The sequence below is a fragment of the Oculina patagonica genome, chromosome 5, assembly GCF_052425735.1.
Source record: "Oculina patagonica isolate OP01 chromosome 5, crgOcupat, whole genome shotgun sequence".
Classification (NCBI taxonomy): Eukaryota; Metazoa; Cnidaria; class Anthozoa; order Scleractinia; family Oculinidae; genus Oculina; species Oculina patagonica.
Genome location: NC_135762.1, coordinates 31,544,617 through 31,565,001, shown reverse-complemented (window position 1 = coordinate 31,565,001; position 20,385 = coordinate 31,544,617). Strand labels below are relative to the sequence as shown.

Here is a 20,385-nt window from a genome sequence, read left to right as displayed (position 1 = left end):
TCTGATAAAACGCACAAACTGCTGTTTTATTTTAAAAATAGTTACTTTTGTGAATTTAATTCCTTGAGGACGCAATAAAGAATGGTCCGTGCAAGGATCGAACTCACGACCTTGGCGTTATCAGCACCACGCTCTGCCGACTGAACTAACGGACCACCGTAACGAAGGCTGAGTAAGTTTAAATGTAGATTTACGAGTTAAGATTTTATTTTAATAAATATCATAACGTATGAAATTTGGCTATGAAAACATTAAATGCGTTGGCATAAACTGACTGCAAATTATAATGTGTGTCACTTTGATGCGATGAATATTATTGTTAGAGAAATTAATATATTTATTTGTTAACATGTACAACAGATACAGTGATTTACAAAATCTAATACAAAATTTATTATGCTTAAACACAAATGTAATGAATAATAATTGCCAAGTGCCATTGTTGGATTGAAGAACTCTTTTATTAGATACAGAATAAAAACATTTAAAGAAGATGATGTGGTCAGTACTTGTTTAAACGTCGAAGCTGTTGGCTTAGCTTTTCCTTCTTGGAATCGTGTGGTCCTGGGTTCGGTCTCTGAGTCTCTCAGAGGAAACTTAAGTCAGTTTGATTTGCATTTGAAACGGATAATTTTATAGGCAATTACTATGACATAACTAAATATTTGTTATCATGTTATAGCTAATGATGACGTTTGAAACATCGAAGCATATTCCATAATCTCATAATACATTGTATTCATCATGCAAACATTTTCAATCGAGCATCGTGAATTCCCAATGATAATTCAAACTATTACATTTACCATTATGCATTTACCGTATAAGGGTTGGTCCTCTTGATATACACCTAACTGAAGACATTTTGACCCTGTTCAAGGCATTAAACATGAACTATATGACCCAATGGCACTTTGGGTAGACAGCCGAGTAATATTTCAGTTATAAATAATCACGATATTTTATCTTTTGGAGCCTTAAGAGCGTGATTTATGTAACCTGTCGTATCATAATTTTCATTCTGTCACAGATGGGGGTTAATGTTTTCGATTTCCCAGTAAACATTTGGGTCGCATCGTTCAAGGTTTATGCTTTTCAACGTTTCTTCAATTAGGTATAAACGGTAAAAAAAAAATTGACGCGTTTCCAAAACACTTATTGAGTAGGGGTGTTAAGTTTTAACTCAAGAAAAAGAATAATATATATAAAAAGAAAACTACATTGGAGAATCCGGGTATCGATCCCGGTACTTCCCGCATGCGAAGCGGGCGCTCTACCATTTGAGCTAATCCCCCATTGCACAGGTACAGTGAACAAAGCAAGGAAGAAAAAACTATTTAACAAATCGACCACATTTTTTACATCACAATGCATAGACCAGAGAATGAAATGACATAAAGAAATGTCCAAAACTCATGTAGAGCCACACAGGGATTCACCAGATTTTCAAATTCTTTTATCAAACAATTTTTTAGTTTTTTCAACAACTTGTTGCTCAATACATCTTGACGGCGAATTTCCAGGGTCCGGCTGCACAGTGAAATTTATAGACAGGGCTTTCTTTTTTTTTTTTGATGAAATAAATAAAAAGGCAAACATCATTACTTTAAAAAGAATGCAAATCAATCTACCACATGTTTTTGTGGTCTCCAACCTTATTCTACTACGACCGTAGAAATGACCCCATAAAATTTCCAAAACTTTGCAGTGAAATCACTCGCCTGCGGTTTGTGGTTTTACTGAGTTTTGAACGTTTCTTGACGTCGTTTTTATGCTCAATAAGTGAGACTGTGAAAAACTGTACTCGAATTGTTAATAGTTTTTTCACTTTGCCACTCTTATAACATTTTGAAACTCACGGGTAACAGCTAGATTATTTTGAGCAGTTATTTTGTTCAATGAGCCTGGCCGTTGGGGGATTAGCTCAAATGGTAGAGTGCCCGCTTAGCATGCGGGAAGTACCGGGATCGATGCCCGGATTCTCCAGAAGTGATTTTTAGTATTTTTTTGATTGCTCATGGCAACAATGTTTTCTGGTAATCACTCTAATTTTATTTTTTATTTTCCTGTTGTTGCTGCGTGTTTGTTTCTTTGTTTGTTTTTGTTAAAAGCCCGGGTAGTCTGCCCCAACTTTGTCAGTAAAAGCACTGAAAGGGCTACAAAAACTAATCAGGTTATATTTAACACCAATGATACTCGCAACTGGTCCGTTAGCTCAGTCGGCAGAGCGTGGTGCTGATAACGCCAAGGTCGTGAGTTCGACCCTCACACGGACCACGAAAATCATCTTTTTTCTTTCATTTTAAGAAAATAATTTTTTAAAAAAGAATATTTTGGAAACCCCCGAAATTCATTCTGTGGTAAGCACAAGCTACCTGCCAAGTTTAGAAAATATGGTGAAAATTGCAGTTTAACTGAATATTTGTTTTTAGCATCCAAACATCAACAACTAGTTAGTTAACGGTGTTAAAAAGATAAAGTGCACGAAATGCAAAAGGAAGATCTGTTTCCTGTACCGAGAAGTCAGCCTTTTCTATGTGGAATTTTGGCACTTTCTGAGCCAAGAACTAGTAGGAGGGGGAGTTGATCAATCTCAGGATTAAAAAGTCAGAAAATAATTTTAATACCACCGATTTAAATCTTATCTGATAGGTTTTAAATGCTGAAAAAGTTAGGGAAATTGGCTGCCCTTATCTTTTAGTTCAGCCTGGTTTTCTCTGACAATGACACTTAAAGCTAAAATAAATGGTAACTTGTGAACCGAGTCAAGAAAATAATCCCAATTCATTCACCAGTACAGTGACTTCACATTTGTTTGGTAGAATGTCAATAACTCAAAATTAGATTCAAAATCTCAGACAAAATTAATTAAAACTTTGGAACAAAAAGGAAAACAACATCATCCTCGATGCATGTTTATTAACTGGAAAAATATTTTCTTAAAAACATGTTTTAAACTACTGAACAGATTTGATTTCCCCTTTCCATCGCGGACAAAAAGCAAAATTTCGTGGTCCATGTGAGGCTCGAACTCACGACCTTGGCGTTATCAGCACCACGCTCTGCCGACTGAGCTAACGGACCAGTCGCTGGTACCTAACAATTTAAAATAAATGAAAATATCATTTGTAAAAGTTAAGCGGAATAAAGGGAAAAGGAGGCAGGCTAGTTTGAAGACCAATTCGCAGAGTTAAACAAGAGCCAATATTTCTTCTGATTGATATTTTGCTGTTCACATCTCAGTCATATTTATGGATTTTTCAAAACAATTCGCCAAGGGAAATTTTTTCAACCAGATGGGCAGTTTTACAAGTGATACTAACAAGCAATTTTTTAAAACGTAAACAGCTGGCCTGTTGGTCTAGTGGTATGATTCTCGCTTCGGGTGCGAGAGGTCCCGGGTTCGACTCCCGGACAGGCCCGTTTTAATAATCTTTTCAATTGTACAAAGGGTTTTCCTGACGTCACAGCAGCCATATTCCTTGTTCCAAAATAAATGATATTTTTCTGCTTTGAGAAATACATTTATTTTTTTACTGCAAACTACTGCAACTGACTAAAATAAAAATCTTCTAGATTGCAATACAATTTTGGTATTTCTTTATTTTTTTGTGAAACCAGTTCCGTTTCCACAGCCTTGACGGGAAATAAACAAGATAGGATAGGTTATCTTGGTATAAACTGTCCAAGACGGAAAAACAATAGCCTGCGTCGCAGACGTAACCTAACCCCGGCAGGATTTAGTTTCGTCTGCGGCGAAGGCTAATATACAGCCAAACAGAATTTTTATAAGTATAGAGTAAAACACTAAGGAAAGCACTCCGTCACTTTCATGGCAATTGATATTTGGAAAGACCTTCCATCTTCTTTGAAAGACTTAAGTATAAGCATTTCTCAAGCAAATAAAACGTTACCTCCTGTAAGAACAAAAACTTTACTGATTTTCCATTAAACTTAGTTTGTAAATTCGTAAGTCCTCTCCCCTATTGTTACTTATTAATCACTTGCTTTTTAAACTATTAATAACATTATTAGTATGGGGAGCTAACTTGAAAACCTACCGGTTTATTTAGCTCCCCAGCTCGATACTTAATTAACTACAAATTCCTGTAATACCTTATTTCTATTTTATTAAGAATACGAACACAACTGTAAACTTTAATATGAGCTAAATAAAATTATTGTTATTATTATTATTACAAAATAATTGTGTCCAAAAGTTTTTCTTAATCTGCGCATGTAAATAAATACATATGACAGGTTTTATTTAAAAAAAAAACTGGAGAATCCGGGTATCGATCCCGGTACTTCCCGCATGCTAAGCGGGCGCTCTACCATTTGAGCTAATTCCCCAACGGACAGGCTCATTGAACAAAATAACTGCTCAAAATAATCTAGCTGTTACCTGTGAGTTTCAAAATGTTATAAGAGTTTAGCTGCTAAATATTGAAACCAAGGTGAAAAAAGCTATTAACAATTCGCGCACTTTTTTCCACAGTCTACTTAGAGCATAGAAACGACGTCAAGAACTTGTCCAAAACTCAAGTAGAACCACAAACCGCAGGCGATTGATTTCATTGCAAAGTTTTGAACATTTTATGGCGTAATTTCTATGGTCGTGGTAGTATAAGAGTGGAGACCACGAAAATATGTGGTGTAGATTGTCTATAATGACACCGAAAATTTACCAGTGTATTAGAGGAAAATCAGTGCAAAAATGCGCGAGCGCGTGACATAACGCATTTGAAAGCTTCCTTGAGGCAGGATTCGACCCCTTTTATCTCAAACATTTTCGTTTGATTAAATTTTTTGATGTTTGCCTTTTTAAATATTTCATCAAAAAAAGAAAGCCATGCCTATATACATTTCACTGTGCGGCCGGACCCTGGGCATTCGCCGACAAGATGTATTGAGCAACTAGTTCACCAGAAATAAAACAAGAGCGTTTATGAGCAACTAGTTGTTGAAAGGAAATGTCTGTTTGATAAAAGAATTGAAAAATCTGGAGAATCTGGGCGTGCCTCCACTTGAGTTTTGGACATTATGTCATTTCTCTCTCTGGTCTCTGTGTGTCGGTAAAAAATGTGGTCGATTTGTTAAATAGTTTTTTTGAGTCTAATGCTTGCGTGCGCTTTGCGCATGCGCATTAGACTCTTTGTTATATGAAAAAAGCTGTTAGCAATCCCAAGGGAATGGTTCGGGATCGATAATCGTTCGCTGTAATGTAGAAAACAATGATCAGCTGCAAGAACGGACTCCGTACGGACACGCACGATTAGTTTCAATTAAAAACAGCCAATCAGCGACACGTGTTCCCACGCATAATTAAAAGTCTTTCTCAAGTCACGATTATTCAACACTTGAACAGGACGAAATAATTTTCCAGTTAAGACATTTGTAAGCTTTTTGTGAAAATAAATCTTCGTTTTCAGTTCAGTTAAGCACTTGTGTTTTCGTCTTGCTTAAAAAGCAAGACGTCTTTGAGAAAAAATTTCGACGGCGACTCGCGTTATTTACACAACGACAAATTTATATTGTTCTAGATACCCGGCAGCCGGGAGTGTTTTCAAAATACTACATACCCGGCAGTCTGAAATTATTCTAAATTTCCACGGAAAAACCAATCCAATCCTCCTCAAAACTATAATCTTTGCTTAGAAATGAAGCGATTTCAATTATAGTTTTGGCTTTGTGTTTGAGAATTTTCGGCTTGGGCATACTACAAAATCTTTTCTTCAAAATTCGTACTCTACTCGGTGTCAATCTTATAATTTCTAAAAAACTAGTGAACTGCGAGAGTATCTTTGCTGGCGAGCGATCTAATAAGTTTCTTTTTTGTGAGATTCTCGCTCGGCGTACTATTCCTCACTCACGGGCACGGTGAAAAACTAGAACCGATAAACATTCAATTCTAGCTCCCGAGTCTTCTCGACAGCAGTAATCTTGTTTTAGAATATAATCACGGGCACGATTTCAATACACCCGGAGTCAAAAATCTTCCTTTCCATCAATCTTTAACCTGCTGAGCGGGACAAGCGATCTAAGGCCTCAACATCAGGTCGGTCAGGGTTTAGGTATACGGTATACAGGGGATTTTAAACTGGGTATTTTTCTATTGGGCCTTTTTGGGTATTTGATACTGTGTATCATTTGGTATTTTGCATGATTTTGAGGGAAAATTTTGGGTATACCGGGTACATGCTTTTCAGGTATACTGGTATACCGCTTACCCCCCTGCCGACCCTGACAATTGCCTCGGCAAGTAGTAAAAAAGCTAAAAGCTTGAGCGTTCGGTGACGAAAGTCCGCCACCGATGTAACTTCCGGTGTGACACTTAAGTGGCGTGACAAAGGTGGCACGTGGTGTTGGTTTTTGCGCCAAAACGAACTCAGCGTTGGAAGCGACGAAGTTCTTCTTCTTCAATTCCCAGTTTTTTAAGACAATGAATGATTAACTAAACGAATGAAAAATTGTGTCTTCGCTCCTGTAGCTTGAATCGCTCTTTCTAACTCTGCGATATGTTACTTGCGAAGGGTTTCTTACCTTATTGATAAAACGTGTAACTTACCTTACAAATAACTAAGAAAACCGAGAGCTTCGTCGCTTCCAACGCTAAGCCGTTTAGCCCACAGAAGAACTTCGTCGCTTCTAGCCTGAATTTCAGACATCCCTCTGTGCTCGCCTGCTTGCCAGAAGGAACGTCTGAACACATTTGAGCCTAATGCCGTCCGGTGACGTCACTACACTTTGGTTTTAATTCATGCGGAAAAGTTTCTGTCGAGGCCATGAAATTGTGAAAGAAAAATCGCTTCAATAAAGGATTACAGGGTATAAAATTGTTTTAATAGTAAACTATTGAAAACTTGAGAAAATGAATGAGATTTTAATCGACTGCAGGCTATATTCTTTTACGGAACCGATTTAATCTGAACTGATTTGCTTTAAGCTTATCTAGCGATCAAAATATAATATGTTACGCAGCGAACAAATACAACACACTCGTGAGTACTTAAATTAATCAATTTAGACGGTTACTGAGGCATCAAGAAACGGAATTCAATACAAAAATATCCTACTTGACTGTGGGCACTGAGTTCAGAAATCACTGGCTCATCGAGGCTGCAGGACATAAGCGTCGAGCGGCTTTGTTGACAAAACAAGAATACATATATAAATTTGGCAAAACACTGCATGTCGAAGCGACGAATGCCGCCAACTTAAAACCTACCGATTTCCATTACTATTCTTCATCCGTAGGTAAACTAATAAAGTAATAAACTCAAGGTAAATGACTAATAAATTCATTTCTGGGAAGGTGAACTCCTTCGAACTCTTTCCAAACGTTTTCAAATTACAATCCTCGCGCGGTAAAATTCAGTCATAATTTCACATAATTATGAAATAATTTTTAAATCAACCAATCAAAATCACTACCCGGTTTTCGGGTAGTGACGTCACCGGACGGCATTAGGCTCAAATGTGTTCAGACGTTCCTTCTGGCAAGCAGGCGAGCACAGAGTGATGTCTGAAATTCAGGCTACGTCGCTTCCAACGCTGAGTTCGTTTTGGCGCGAAAACCAACACCACGTGCCACCTTTGTCACGCCACTTAAGTGTCACACCGGAAGTTACATCGGTGGCGGACTTTCGTCACCGAACGCTCAAGCGTTTTGTAGCTATTTTGTACTACTTTGCCGAGGCAATTGTTGAGGCCTTAAGTTGGAAAATCGCTTGGATCTACACCGACATCTCAGCAGGTTCAAATGGAAATTTTGATGGAAAAACGGGAAGCATTTTTGACTGCCGGGTATGTAGTCTTTGAAAAATCGTGCCCGTGGTCCAGCGAATTGTGAAAAAATATTGAAATCGCTTGGTTTCCGAGATGAATACTATACTCTCGGGAGCTAGGTTTCAATGTCATTTTTGTGGATATGATGTATTGATTATCTTGTTTACTGCCGGGATCTAGTCTTTTGAAAACCGTGCCCGTGGTCGAGGATTTTATAGTACGCGGAAAATTCGTCAAAAAAAATTATTACCTCTTTCTAACACTCGTTTCTCAAAATCTTAGTGACGGTCACCTAATGCGCTTGCCGTCGATATTAATCGCTGCATTCTGCAAATCTATATTTTGAGGAGGATTGGATTGGTTTTTCCGTGGTTCTAATTCAACTGCCGGGTATGTAGTATTTTAAAAACTCCCGGCTGCCGGGTACTAAACTTTGTTTAAAAAAAGAAAACACCTCGTTTGTATTAATTTTTTCTTTACATGAAAAAACCAAAATAAAATGTACTAAAATGTAACGCATAAATGCTTGCCGCGCGACTTCCCGCCCATCTCTTAACTCTAAGATCTTTTAAGTATCTATGGTTATTGCTATGGAAGTGATGACGTTGTACATCATGATAAAATCTTCGCTCCTGTGTATGGTGCTGAATGCTACCTCTCTATTTGACGTGGCATTTACACCCGTTTTTAGGAACTTCTTGCTTAAGTAAATGGAGTAACAGTCACTATTTCGTGCTTTTATTGCAATCTTTTCAGATCATTATTGAAAAATCTGAGAAAACGATGTGAAGTTCTTAACCCTTGTTGTAATGAACATGCTTTTTGTAAATCGTCACGCATCTTGTCCAAATTTTAATCTCTTAGGACAATACGGAAGAAGTACATAACTCCTGTTCATACTTTAAATTTTGTGAAGCATATAACATTTATGACTGTTTCGTTTTCATCCATAATTATCCACGATGCCCCTAGCTTGCTATAAGCATTTTAAATTAAACTCCCGAACAAAACCTCTAACCAATTTTAACCGGCTTACGAAAACCGCGCAATCTGTATCACTATGCCATACGGCATTAGACTCATGTCACCCTTGGTGACCTATTTTTCTTCCTTGCTTTGCCAAACCCTTGCAACATTCTGACATCAACCGGTAACAGGTAGATTACTTTTTTGTCCTAGATAACTGTGCATTGGGGGATTAGCTCAAATGGTAGAGCGCCCGCTTTGCATGCGGGAAGTACCGGGATCGATACCCGGATTCTCCAATACATTTTTTTTCTTTTCAGTGAAAGATATTTGTGCAATAATAGGTAATCGTTCAATACATATTGAGCATGATTCCCAGGGTCCGGTTGTAGATGTTGTACAGTGAAACCGGTATAGGGTGATGACATTGATGAAAAGTCAAACATAGATCATAACTAGGATAAGAATGCAAAGTTAATCAAAATGTGATGTTTGAGATAAAAAGGGTTGAGTCCTGCCTCAAGCGAAGTAGTTGCTACACAAACTTCCATAAATGGATGTTTTCAAAAGAGGGAGTGATCTCTTTTTTTCACGTTAAAAAATATTGAACAATTCACAATGCAATACCTTTAATTTTTGAGTTACTAACATTTCCAGTCGCTGCCAATATATGGTTTCTTCAGTGGAGCAAATGACGGGCTATACGAGTATGGCCGTAAAACGGGATGGCCGTATTAAAGGAAAAGTAAAAATTTACGGCTGGTCTTCTTCATAACATGTCATAACATGACCCAACAATGTTGCTTTACGTTGCGTTGAAATATTGCGTCCAGTTGGGCGGGAATGAATTTTTGTCTTTTGCTCTAAGGCAATCATTTTTTACCATTTAAAAAAATAACGTTAAGTACAAATTGTTTAACATTAAAAAAAAGAGAGAGCTGGAGAATCCGGGTATCGATCCCGGTACTTCCCGCATGCGAAGCGGGCGCTCTACCATTTGAGCTAATTCCCCAACGGACACATACCCTGGCCACAAAAATTCCTAAAATAATCTACCTGTTACCGATAATGTCAGAGATTTAGCTAATAAATATTTAAAGCAATGAAGCTATTTGACAAAAAGCTATTTAACAAATCGACAACATTTATCCACAGTCTACACTCTCATAGAGTCTCATAGAAATGACGTCAAGAAAAGTCTAAACTCAAGAGGGGGCCACAAGCCACAGGCGAGTGGTTTCCCTGCTAAATTTTGGACATGTCATGGCGTCATTTCTATGGTCCATAGAAAATGTTGTCGATTTTTTTTCTTCAGCTCGTAAGATCACTGATTTCTGCTTGATGCTGACGAAGTCATTGGAAATTTTGCTAAAAGTGACCCAGTTGACATTTTAAACATTCGCCTAGTTCGGTTTATTGGAACAGTCGCGAGAATTACTATTTGTTAAGTTTTCTGAATGTTACCGAATGTGATTTTGCATTCTATAGCTAGGTTAAGTCATTTTCATTATCATTATCAACCGTTTCTAGGAAATTCGAATAACATCGAGATATTGCGGCTTTTGGGGTGAGAGGCATAGGAGGGGCATACTGTCTCAGTAAAGGGACAATTCTCAATAAAGGAACGCAAAAATCTCTCAGTGAATAAGATGTAAAGTAACACTTTGTCTCCTTTCCCACGTCCTCGCTACCCTGGGCGGCGCTTATTAATTAGAATAGGAAGGGCTTACTCGGCTAGTAGAATGCAGGGAGCTAAACCAAATACACTCACCAAGTCATACCCTTGCTTTTTATTGATTACACAACTGATTATCCCCTTGAGTTACATGTTTATAAATTGAGCCTGATTGCACGCCATCTTGATCGATATCTTTCTATTTTGTTGCCATGATAACAATATCGTTTGTCCTCAGACTTAGGAAACTGAGGCAGGTTTCAGAGCAAGACACTGCTTGATGCGAACGAAGCAGCACAATTCGCCAGCACAGCTTGGACTTTGGTGCCTGCACAGATAAAGAAGTGCCATGCATCCTTTCTGCAAGACGAAAAAAGTAGGTATGAGCTGCCATTCCAGATGTGTTTAAACTTTAGAAGACGGCAGGAGGGAACAGTAGGTAAGCAAAGGCATGCAACCCATGTGGCATATTAGCAACCTAAAAAGTGACCATGTTATGAAGCGTTACATCACGTTACGTTACGTTACGTTACGTTACGTTAAGGTACGTTACGTTACGATATGTGCTTACGTGTAAGGGTGAAAGCGTAGGAAGAGGAGTGGGGTGGTTGAGAACGACGCACTTGAGGAAGTTATCGATGCAAGCAAGCCTTTTACAAGCATCGTGACCAGCGTCCTGCCAGCATTTTTTTCCATTGTCAATGCAAGGTTTCTGTAGGAGACAAAAATTTCACAATAAGCACGGGAGCTTGTTGGATATATGAGATTTTTTTAGTTGGATATATTTGTTTTTAGATGTATATCTTAAATGTAATTTCAGACGTAGTTTAACTTAGCTTTTAGATGTAAATTTTAATTTTAGTTTTTTATGTAATTTTTTCATGTAATTCTTGAATACTCCACGACCCCATAAGCTCTCTGAGCTTTATGTACAATCGTGTATAAATTAGAGTTATATCTATCTATCTATGAAGGAATGAAAAAGAAACTTTATTAGAGTGTCAAAAACACATAGCTAGGGAAGAATCCCTTACTAATTTGGGGACACATCATTGAAAAATAGAAAAAACACAAAAAGTGACAATTAATAATATCAAAAACTGTGTAAAATACCAATAGTAAAATAAAAATCTAATACTAATCATACTAATCTTATGATTTAAAAATAGTTGGTCTAAAAGTGTAAAAATCGAATATTAAAAGAATGTAATGATACTAAATAAAAAATTTAAGATAAGCAGAGGTAACGGCCCTTGCAGCCATCGTCACCTAGCCGATATCATCTATCTTGATGATAGAGAGCCAACAAGGCGCTTCATCGAGTTACATATCATCATCATTGCGAACACGCTGTGCACTAAACTTCGGGAATCTAAAATATGATGAGCACTAGTCTCACATAGCTGACAGTTTTATCTGCTAAGGCCACGTATAGATTTTAATAAACCAAAACATGTAACTGCTGGCAATTTATGCACCCGGCCTGCCTGGGGCATGCCGCAGCCAGACAGTCCGACTTTCTTCAACCATTTAAACGCACGATTGCTTGAGCTATGTCACGGTAATTTAGGTAATTCTTTTTATTTCTTAACCTCAAACTCTCAAAGCAAAAAGTATTTTATTGGCAAAATTGCGGCCACATTACAAACAAGGATGATTTTCGAGCATTGTAAATGAGACTTTCACAAAAATTGAGACAGCCTTGAAAAAAGTCGGACCGACGTTTTTCAAGTTTACCCGAACGCAATCCATTTTAACCTTCCCAAATTTTGCCCATCTGTGCCCTTTTTTGGCCTTCTTCTACAGTTTTAAGCCGTTGTTGTGATATTTCAGTTAATTCTATGACCAGTTGATCAGTGCTGAAATTGCCTTAAATTGCGTGACATATCATGCACTTTTAAGAAAAACCGCTTTTTGCACTGCTTCTTCTGATAAAATAAGGTAAGGAATAAACCTAGTTAAAAAAAATCCAACATAAAATACAATTACTTTTACTTACTATCCAGCCTGGTGGTCCTTGTGTTGGTCCTTGCGGATCGTTGACAACCAACGTATCTTCAGGCAAGCCTTGGGATCTCAGAAAGTCGGCCATTCTATCATCATGTCGTTCGTCTAAGAAATCAAGCACGGCCTTGTGAAATACCATTTCTTCGGCGGACACGTACGCCGCAAAGGCGACAAGGAGGAAAAGAGCTGCGACAGTCTTCATTTTGGCTTCAAGATGTGTGCAATTGACACTGTAGTTTTAAGACAACTACTTCACCTTATATAGAGACCCTGACGTTTTTCGTTGCGCAGTGACAGATCGTCAACTTAGAACTAAACAAATTTTCGTGCGAAATTAGAGGTGTCAGCGTTTTATCAGCTTTGTTAACTAATGTTGACCGACACACGAAAAGCCTCCACGGGGAGAGGACAATAAAATTTGTATTTATTTGTATTTTTATCACGAAATACCACGAGCATAAAATTTGCAGATGCTGAAAAAACACAACTGCCAACTAACAAACCCTTACTAACCAAAAAAGCGGGTTGGTTGAAGTTGGCACAGTCTTAAACTTATTCGTGATTAATTTTCCAGTTATTTTATGAGCTAACGAAAGTTTGGTTGCACTTAATTCGTGTTGATTTTCAAGTTATTCTGATCAGAGTTTTGAATTCTTTTTTTTGTTAACTCAAAACACGAAATTTAGACAGCTGCTGAAAAACCATAACGGCCACGAAATCCCTTCCTTTAGCAAATAAAAGGTTTGTTAAAGTTTGCACGCTTTTAAACTTATTTCGTGATTATTTTTAAGGTTTTCTCTGTGATTAAAATTGCTTTTCTTGTGAATCCAGACACGAAATTTAGGCAGCTGCTGCAAAAAACATAACGGCCACGAAAACTCATACCTTAGCAAATAAAAGGTCGTTAAAGCCTGCACGATCTTAAACTTATTTCGTAAGAGTCTAAAACACGTTCTCTTCCTTAAAAAAATTGGATAAGTTCGTCTCTTCGTGGTCCACGTTCTCTTCCTGAGATTGGATGAAGTGTGGCACGATCTTAAACTTATTTCGTGAGAGTCGAAAACACGTTCTCTTCCTTAAAAAAAGATTGGATGAAGTTTGGCACGATCTTAAACTTATTTCGTAAGAATCGAAAACACGTTCTCTTCCTTAAAAAAATTGGATAAAGTTTGGCACGATTCTTAAACTTATTTCGTGATTTATTTTCCCAGTCATTTTTTCAGTTTAGAATTTTTTATCTTGAACATAAAGGCTGCTAAACTCATACTTTAGCTAACAGGATTTTGGTAAAATTTTGGCACGATCGTAAACTTCATTCGTGATGATTTTTCAATTATTTTGTGAGTTTCGATTTCTTGTCTTGTGAACCCAACAACAACTGCTTAAAAAACATAACTGTTTCGAAAACTCATACCTAAGCAAATAAAAGGTCGTTAAAGCTTGCACGATCTTAAACTCATTTCGTGATTAATTTTCAGTTGTTACGGTGATTATAAATTCCCTGTCTTGCGAACACAGAAATGAAATTTAGACAGCTGCTGAAAAAACATAACAGCCACGAAAACACGTTCTCTTTCTTACAAGAAGATTGGTTAAAGTTTGGCCTCTGATCGTCAACTTATTTCGTGATTTATTTTTCTCATTTATTTTGTCAGTTAAGAATTTTTGTCTAAGTTGAACATAACGGCCGCTAAAACTCATACTTTAGCTAACAAGATTTTGGTTAAATTTTGGCACGATCATAAACTTATTTCGTGATTATTTTTTAGTTATTATGTGAGTTTAAAATTTCCTGTCTTGTGAAATTAAACATGAAATTAACTGAGACAGCTGCTGAAAAAACATAACAGCCACGAAAACCCTAACTCTTCCTAAAAAAAAGATTGGTTAAAGTTTGGCACGATCTTAAACTTATTTCTTGATTAATTTTTCCTTGTTACTTTGTAAGTTTAAAATTTCTTGGCTTGAGAACTTGAGTGGAACATAGATAAAGCTAGGAAAGTGACTAGTGTTAGTTTGGTAAAGCCAAGTGTTCGGATATTTTGAATAACAAAAGAGGAATGACAAAATGAGTGAGCCCATAATATTAGAGAGAGAACAGATATCAGTTTCATCCTTTTATTTCTAAAACAAGACCAGTCAACGTCTAGCTTTCCATTATGAGCAAATTAAACGGCTTGGATATTAACATATTTAGTGCAAATACGATAGTTCATCTAGCTTTACGGGAGCTCCACCATCTTCAAGTTTATTTTAGAGTTCTTTCCCAAACCTTGATTAGAATTCTCCGTTTTATTCCTGTCTTAACTGACTCTTCTAGTTCTAACGAATTATTTTCCATTGATCTGATCTGACTTTCCGTGTTCAATTTCGGTTTCAGTGATATGATATCTGTTCAGTTTGTTAGTACAACTACATCACTTTAAACACCAAAACCTCAGAACAACGTAAACAATTTCCCTCCAGTTTGTCTCACTTATAAACCTGTAGCTAGCCCAGGAGCTAGCTTAGTCCTTCTCTGTGTTCTGAGAAAAATTTCAGACAAACAAGTCAGCACAATAGAAAATAAAATAAAATGTAGTGTTTTGTTTACAAGACAAACTAATTTCAAAAGTGCTATCGTGCACTCTTTCCTGAAGAGACTTCGTTGTTGCAACAGTTGTACCACAAAGCTGAACAAATACAAAAGTGTCTTGAAGATATGAATGTCAGTCTTGGCAAATTGCTTAGTGTCTCGTGCATTCGGAATTTAACATATAGTCACGAAATCTTAAAATTTTCAAATCATAGTTTTTATAAATTTTTCTTAACATTTTCAAATCAGAATTTTTATAATTTTTCTCAGACTCTTTAATAATACATCAAGTTAAAACAAAGAAAATCGTATCCGCGATGGTGGTTTGGATTGAGAAGATATACCAGACACTGGAACAGCGTTTCGTTACACTTCCAAACACCTTGGATTTCGTTAAAAAATACCGTGCAACGTGTCGTATTTTCAACTCACTTCTCGATGTTTGGAAAAAAATGTTAAAATGTTAAAATGTTCCCCGATGTAACGAACGGTATAGTTCAGCGCGGCCAAAGTTACTAACAGTAAAATGTATTGGAACAGAACCTCGTTATAACTAACCTTGATATACAGTTGAAGCTCTCGTAAGCGGACTCCCTCGGGACGCGAAAAAAGTGTCCGTAACTAGAGCTGGCCGCTTACGAGAATGGTTCTCGTAAGCGGCTACTAGAGGTGAAGGGGATAGATGGCCTCTTACAGGAGCTCGCCTAGCTAACAATAACCGAACAGACGTTGATGACGACAAAACAAACACTGAAATATGGTACTGTAATTACTATAAAGTTCTGTAAAAATCATTGTGGCAAACGGCGACGTGAAGTTGATTGAAAAACCAAGATACAGAGGTTGTTAAAAGGATTTTCTTTGGGGTGTCCGCTAACGGGAGCTTAAAAACAAAGAAAAAGTCTAAGTCGTAATCTCTGGAAGTGTCCGCGGCTGCTTACGGGAATGTCCGCTTACGAGAATGTAAAAATACAGTGTTTGTATGGGAGTTAACGGGGTTTCAAACAATGCGGCCGCAAGTAGAGCTGTCCGCTTACGAGAGTGTCCGTTAAGAGAGCTTCGACTGTATAACAAAAACATTTCCTAGTCTCTGGCATTTGCTATCACTGTATCGAAGTTTCACTGCATAGCTTCAATTCGCCGCCTGCTCTCGATATTCAGTATTAATGCGCAGTAAGTTTTAATTTGGGTTTAAACAAAAAATGTTGAAATTGCAGTAAGGAGTTGACATAACAAATGCTTGAAATATTCTATATTTTCGGCTTTCGCCGGTTTGAAAATGGCCAAAAAGCAATGGCTTACGTAACGTCAAAAAGCCGTTGTCTTTTTCCATGTTCAAACCGGAGAAGACGAAGGTTCTCGGTCGAAACCTCTCTTGACAAGTTATCATGAACGTTGTTTTACTTTCACTAAGTCAGTGTCAGGATATTTCAAGAATTTTTTAAGTTTTGGCTTATAAAATGCTTTCCACACACCTTTAGAAATATCACATAAATATCTGCGAATTGTGCAAGAAATCCACAACACTTCGGAGGCATGCTGACGGATTTAAAGTCTGCTATTTATAACTGAAACAATCTTTCAATTTTTGAAAAATCACGAGCTTTTAATGAGTGGAATTAAGTTGAAAATATCCTCAGATTTAAGTTTTCGTTAATTCAAATACAGTAGAGAATGACAACGTTAAAATAATTTTGTTTTCTCTAAAGTTTAAGGAAAACGCATTGTTAATTTGTTTGCTCTACGCAAGACTCGTGAAGCCAGCGTCTAGATAATTTGCTCAAGAGATGTTTAAAAGTTAATTCAGCTGCAAGACATTGCCCGTGTAGAGCTTTTAAGAAAGTAAACAAACGAAATTCGTGAGAACATGTTTCCTTAGTATCTATTTTCTTTTAAAATTTATCGTGAGTGGCTTAAAAATCAAGCATATAGTCGAAAAAACAGTTTTAAAGCTGTTTAAATACGCGTTAAGTGCCTTTGTCTCAATAAAGTCACGCGGCATGCGCAACACGCAAGGCAGTGTGTCCATGCTCTATATAAACAGATAGACGCGCGTATCTCTTTGCACATCGTGTTTTCAAGAGCACAGATAAGACGCGTTAACATGAGGGCAATAATAGCTTTGCTGTTTCTCGCGGCAGTTGCCGTGTATGCCGAAGAGGAGATGGAATATCATCCACAAGCCATCTTACATTATCTCGAGATGGAAGATCAAGAAATGGCGAGGAAGGTTCGCGGTTACCTCGAGCTACAAGCCGACCCACGACGACCTCCGAGGCCAACGCCCACTACAAGTGGAGCAGCGGTAAGAAATTTTAATGGTTTCATTTTTAGGAACATTTATTCAAGAAATATCAGCTTTACAATGTTCTCTAACCGCAAGTGTCAGACGTTAACTAGGCTAATGAAAAAATCACCTTAAATTACACGTTTTGTGTATGAGCTCTTAATGATGATTAAAACCCCCCATAATCTGATAAAAAGAAATTTAGGCTATCATAGATCGAGAGGCAACCAGAAATCTCGAAAGGATGTAGCCCGTCCTTGGTTTAAAAATGATGCATAAATGTATTGAAATTCCGAGTAAATTTTGATCTCTGTCATTAACATAAAACACTTTACACAAATGTTTTATGATTTTCAGGAATTCTAGCGTACTACACGTATTAGGACATAAGTAACTGAGCCGTTTTGGTCATTCCATATATTTTTTCGGAAAACAGGACAGTTTCTGCAGGAATTCCATAATTTATTCTTCACCCGAATGGACGTTAAATGGCAAAAAAAAGGAAAACAATGAATATATTGAATGATATGGGTTATAAAAATTGAAACTGAAATGAGGTCCTAGCCGACAGTGAAAGGCCTCAGTCTTTAAATTTTTAAAAAAAAATCTATCGTTGACTAGTTGTGGTCCATTTTCTAACAGAAAAGATGTATCGCCATGGCTGTGGTGTGCCACAAAAGGGCTGGAGACGATGCTTGTGCTCATCTGCAATGTATCAGGCAAACCAGCATATGTCTGCACAGAGCAGGCGTGCGTCCAACTCCTAATATGGTGTGTAATAATTTACACAGTAATTGTTGCATACTTAATTCCAATGGCTTAACAAAAAACTGAACCAATAGGAAGTCGTACCAAGTTCAAGTGCAAACCGACGCCACACGATCGGCCTGTTACCTTGGCTCTGCATTTAATTGCTCCGGGGAGGGTTGGGAGAAGACCAATTTGCAAGGGGCTTGGGTGCTCGTCATCCGCTTAGAGGTGTAAATTACGGATATTATATTAGTGCCAAAGGGTGTATAGCTGTTGAGGCCTCGTTTTAGGTTGCACGACAAGAAATATAAAAACTACGGATACTGTGTTGTCGGTTCCGAACGATCGGGCATAAAAAATTGTATCTTTAGGGGCTCAAAAACAGTTATTTCTCGGGGGGTAGTCCAAAATTTGACAAAACGCACGTTTCCTTTGTGTAGCCTTTATGCCTGAGGTTTTTGTTCTTGTTTTATTTTATAGAGAAAATGCTTCCCGGTAATCCGTTGCTGTATGTTATATAGCAAGACTTGCGAGGAACGTCTGTGCTGCTTCGTGCGATTTGCAGAATGTTTGAAAAGGCTTGGAGACAAAAAAGACGCGGCCTAACTTACTCGCCCCTAGGACCAGATAAACGGAATCAACAGCTCGGAATTAAGCCTGCAAGTGAACAGTAGTTTGATATCGATATCAAGTTGTCATGGGTGAACAAATGTGATATTAAAGAGCCTGATTGTTATAAACCTGTGTTGCTCGGTTTAATTTCCAGCATAAAATCAGGAAATAATCCTGAGGTCACCATAGAGAAACAGACTATATTTAATACAGAAATAATTCAAAGATATTTGTCGACGGTCAGTGTCTTCTGAGTAGCAGGTTTTCCAAAGCGACACGTCAAGACGTATCGCCCGCGAGCGAACTGGGATATTTTATGATTGCTCAATACAGTGAAGCTATAGATGGCGTCATTTTGCAGCTTATTAAATTATTTTCAAATCAGATAAATCCTCAAACAAGAGCACAAATGTCAGTTCGACCCTCGCACGGACCAAAATGTCGCTCTTGTTTTCTCGCAGCAGAATCCAAGAAAGCATTAGCAGTAAATATTTTTACCCTCGAACAATTAATGTGGCTGATAACAGTATTGCGCATTTTCCAGTCATTTTACTTTGATAAGGCATTACTACAATTCTTTATAAGTTCCTATTACATTTATGGTATGAAAAAAATTGCTCAATCATTGGTCGACAAGTTTAACTAAATTTTTATAATATTAAGGTGGCTCTGAATCACTCTGACAGAATTTCTTAAAACTTTGCCAAAAGTCATGACATGCTGATAATAACTCAACAATGGGGGTCACCGAACTCATTTTCGAGTTATTAGCACTGAAAGCTAAAATTAAGAGTGTTTTTAACAAGTTATATTGTTGCTATGATAACCACTTACGTCAAGAAAATGATCACATCTTATCGAACAATGATTGGGGATTTGTTTCATTTCATTTCTGTAATAGTAATTGATAAAGTGTTTGAGTACTGACCCATCAATGTATAAAATTATGTATAAAATTATTGAAAAGAGTTATCAGCCACCTTAACTTATTATCTTGGCAATCAGCAAATCTAAGGCCTTCGTTGAATTTGCCACTGTAATATAAATTCTCGCATTTGATATCAGTTCAAACCAAATACTGGGAATGATTTCTCTTGCGTATTTTTGGTCGATTTTATAGATTTGAAGTTCCTAAACTCACAAGCGTTTTTAGAGTTACAGAAATAATTTCTTCGTGAAGCATAAAACGTTTCGTGTCTGGGGGATTAGCTCAAATGGTAGAGCGCCCGCTTCGCATGCGGGAAGTACCGGGATCGATACCCGGATTCTCCATTTTTTAAAAAATTAAACCGTCATATGTATTTATTTACATGCACAGATTAAGAAAAGCTTTTTGACACAATTATTTTTCCGCCTTGGACAGATTAAACCAAGATGACCTGTCTTATCCTATTTCCCATCACAGTTGTGGAACGAACTGGTTTCACAAAAAAGTTTTATTGTAAAGCGCCATGAGCCATGGATATGGCGCTATATAAATCTTTATTATTATTATTATTATTATTATTATTATTATTATTATTATTATTATTATTATTATTATTATTATTATTATTATTATTGTTTATATATAAAGTTCTTATTCGAATAGTCAAATCATTGTAATTCTTTTAGAAATTGGTTAATAAAGTGTTTATTAATTTTTATAAAAAAAAAAAAAATATTATTATTATTATTATTATTATTATTAAATAACAAAGTTGTATTGCAATCTATAAGACTTTC

At 37.1% G+C, this 20,385-nt stretch overlaps 2 protein-coding genes and 6 non-coding genes across 8 annotated transcripts; 3 read left to right on the top strand and 5 right to left on the bottom strand.

The window, feature by feature from the left end:
* Positions 1 to 82: 82 nt before the first annotated feature.
* Positions 83 to 155, bottom strand: Trnai-gau (transfer RNA isoleucine (anticodon GAU)). Its single transcript has one exon. It is a non-coding gene; the product is annotated as a tRNA-Ile (tRNA).
* A 2,049-nt stretch (positions 156 to 2,204) lies between these two features.
* On the top strand, positions 2,205 to 2,277 carry Trnai-gau (transfer RNA isoleucine (anticodon GAU)). The gene has a single exon. It is a non-coding gene; the product is annotated as a tRNA-Ile (tRNA).
* A 734-nt stretch (positions 2,278 to 3,011) lies between these two features.
* On the bottom strand, positions 3,012 to 3,084 carry Trnai-gau (transfer RNA isoleucine (anticodon GAU)). The gene has a single exon. It is a non-coding gene; the product is annotated as a tRNA-Ile (tRNA).
* A 266-nt stretch (positions 3,085 to 3,350) lies between these two features.
* On the top strand, positions 3,351 to 3,422 carry Trnap-cgg (transfer RNA proline (anticodon CGG)). Its single transcript has one exon. It is a non-coding gene; the product is annotated as a tRNA-Pro (tRNA).
* Positions 3,423 to 4,280: 858 nt separating this feature from the next.
* Positions 4,281 to 4,353, bottom strand: Trnaa-agc (transfer RNA alanine (anticodon AGC)). The gene has a single exon. It is a non-coding gene; the product is annotated as a tRNA-Ala (tRNA).
* A 5,340-nt stretch (positions 4,354 to 9,693) lies between these two features.
* Positions 9,694 to 9,766, bottom strand: Trnaa-cgc (transfer RNA alanine (anticodon CGC)). The gene has a single exon. It is a non-coding gene; the product is annotated as a tRNA-Ala (tRNA).
* Positions 9,767 to 10,529: 763 nt separating this feature from the next.
* LOC144654457 (uncharacterized) lies at positions 10,530 to 12,656 on the bottom strand. The gene is made up of 3 exons (XM_078514612.1): positions 12,429 to 12,656; positions 11,001 to 11,141; positions 10,530 to 10,789 (listed from the first exon to the last, which is right to left on the bottom strand). The coding sequence occupies exons 1-3, from the start codon at positions 12,636 to 12,638 to the stop codon at positions 10,670 to 10,672; spliced, it is 471 nt and encodes a 156-aa protein (XP_078370738.1). The 5' UTR covers positions 12,639 to 12,656; the 3' UTR covers positions 10,530 to 10,669.
* A 4,441-nt stretch (positions 12,657 to 17,097) lies between these two features.
* On the top strand, positions 17,098 to 18,788 carry LOC144654917 (uncharacterized). Its single transcript, XM_078515155.1, has 3 exons — positions 17,098 to 17,316; positions 17,941 to 18,069; positions 18,529 to 18,788. Exons 1-3 carry the CDS (start codon positions 17,116 to 17,118, stop codon positions 18,652 to 18,654), a joined length of 456 nt encoding a protein of 151 aa, XP_078371281.1. The 5' UTR covers positions 17,098 to 17,115; the 3' UTR covers positions 18,655 to 18,788.
* The last annotated feature ends 1,597 nt before the right edge of the window (positions 18,789 to 20,385 follow it).

What these genes read in the sequence shown, in the direction of transcription:
- LOC144654457 (XM_078514612.1), bottom strand. Translation starts at nt 12,638, where the DNA reads ATGAAGACTGTCGCAGCTCTTTTCCTCCTTGTCGCCTTTGCGGCGTAC. An exon ending in AAGGACCACCAGGCTGGATA is followed by an intron (nt 11,142 to 12,428) that starts GTAAGTAAAAGT and finishes TGTCTCCTACAG; the next exon opens with AAACCTTGCATTGACAATGG. An exon ending in CTACGCTTTCACCCTTACAC is followed by an intron (nt 10,790 to 11,000) that starts GTAAGCACATAT and finishes TTCGTCTTGCAG; the next exon opens with AAAGGATGCATGGCACTTCT.
- LOC144654917 (XM_078515155.1), top strand. Translation starts at nt 17,116, where the DNA reads ATGAGGGCAATAATAGCTTTGCTGTTTCTCGCGGCAGTTGCCGTGTAT. An exon ending in CCACTACAAGTGGAGCAGCG is followed by an intron (nt 17,317 to 17,940) that starts GTAAGAAATTTT and finishes ATTTTCTAACAG; the next exon opens with AAAAGATGTATCGCCATGGC. An exon ending in TGCGTCCAACTCCTAATATG is followed by an intron (nt 18,070 to 18,528) that starts GTGTGTAATAAT and finishes TTTATTTTATAG; the next exon opens with AGAAAATGCTTCCCGGTAAT.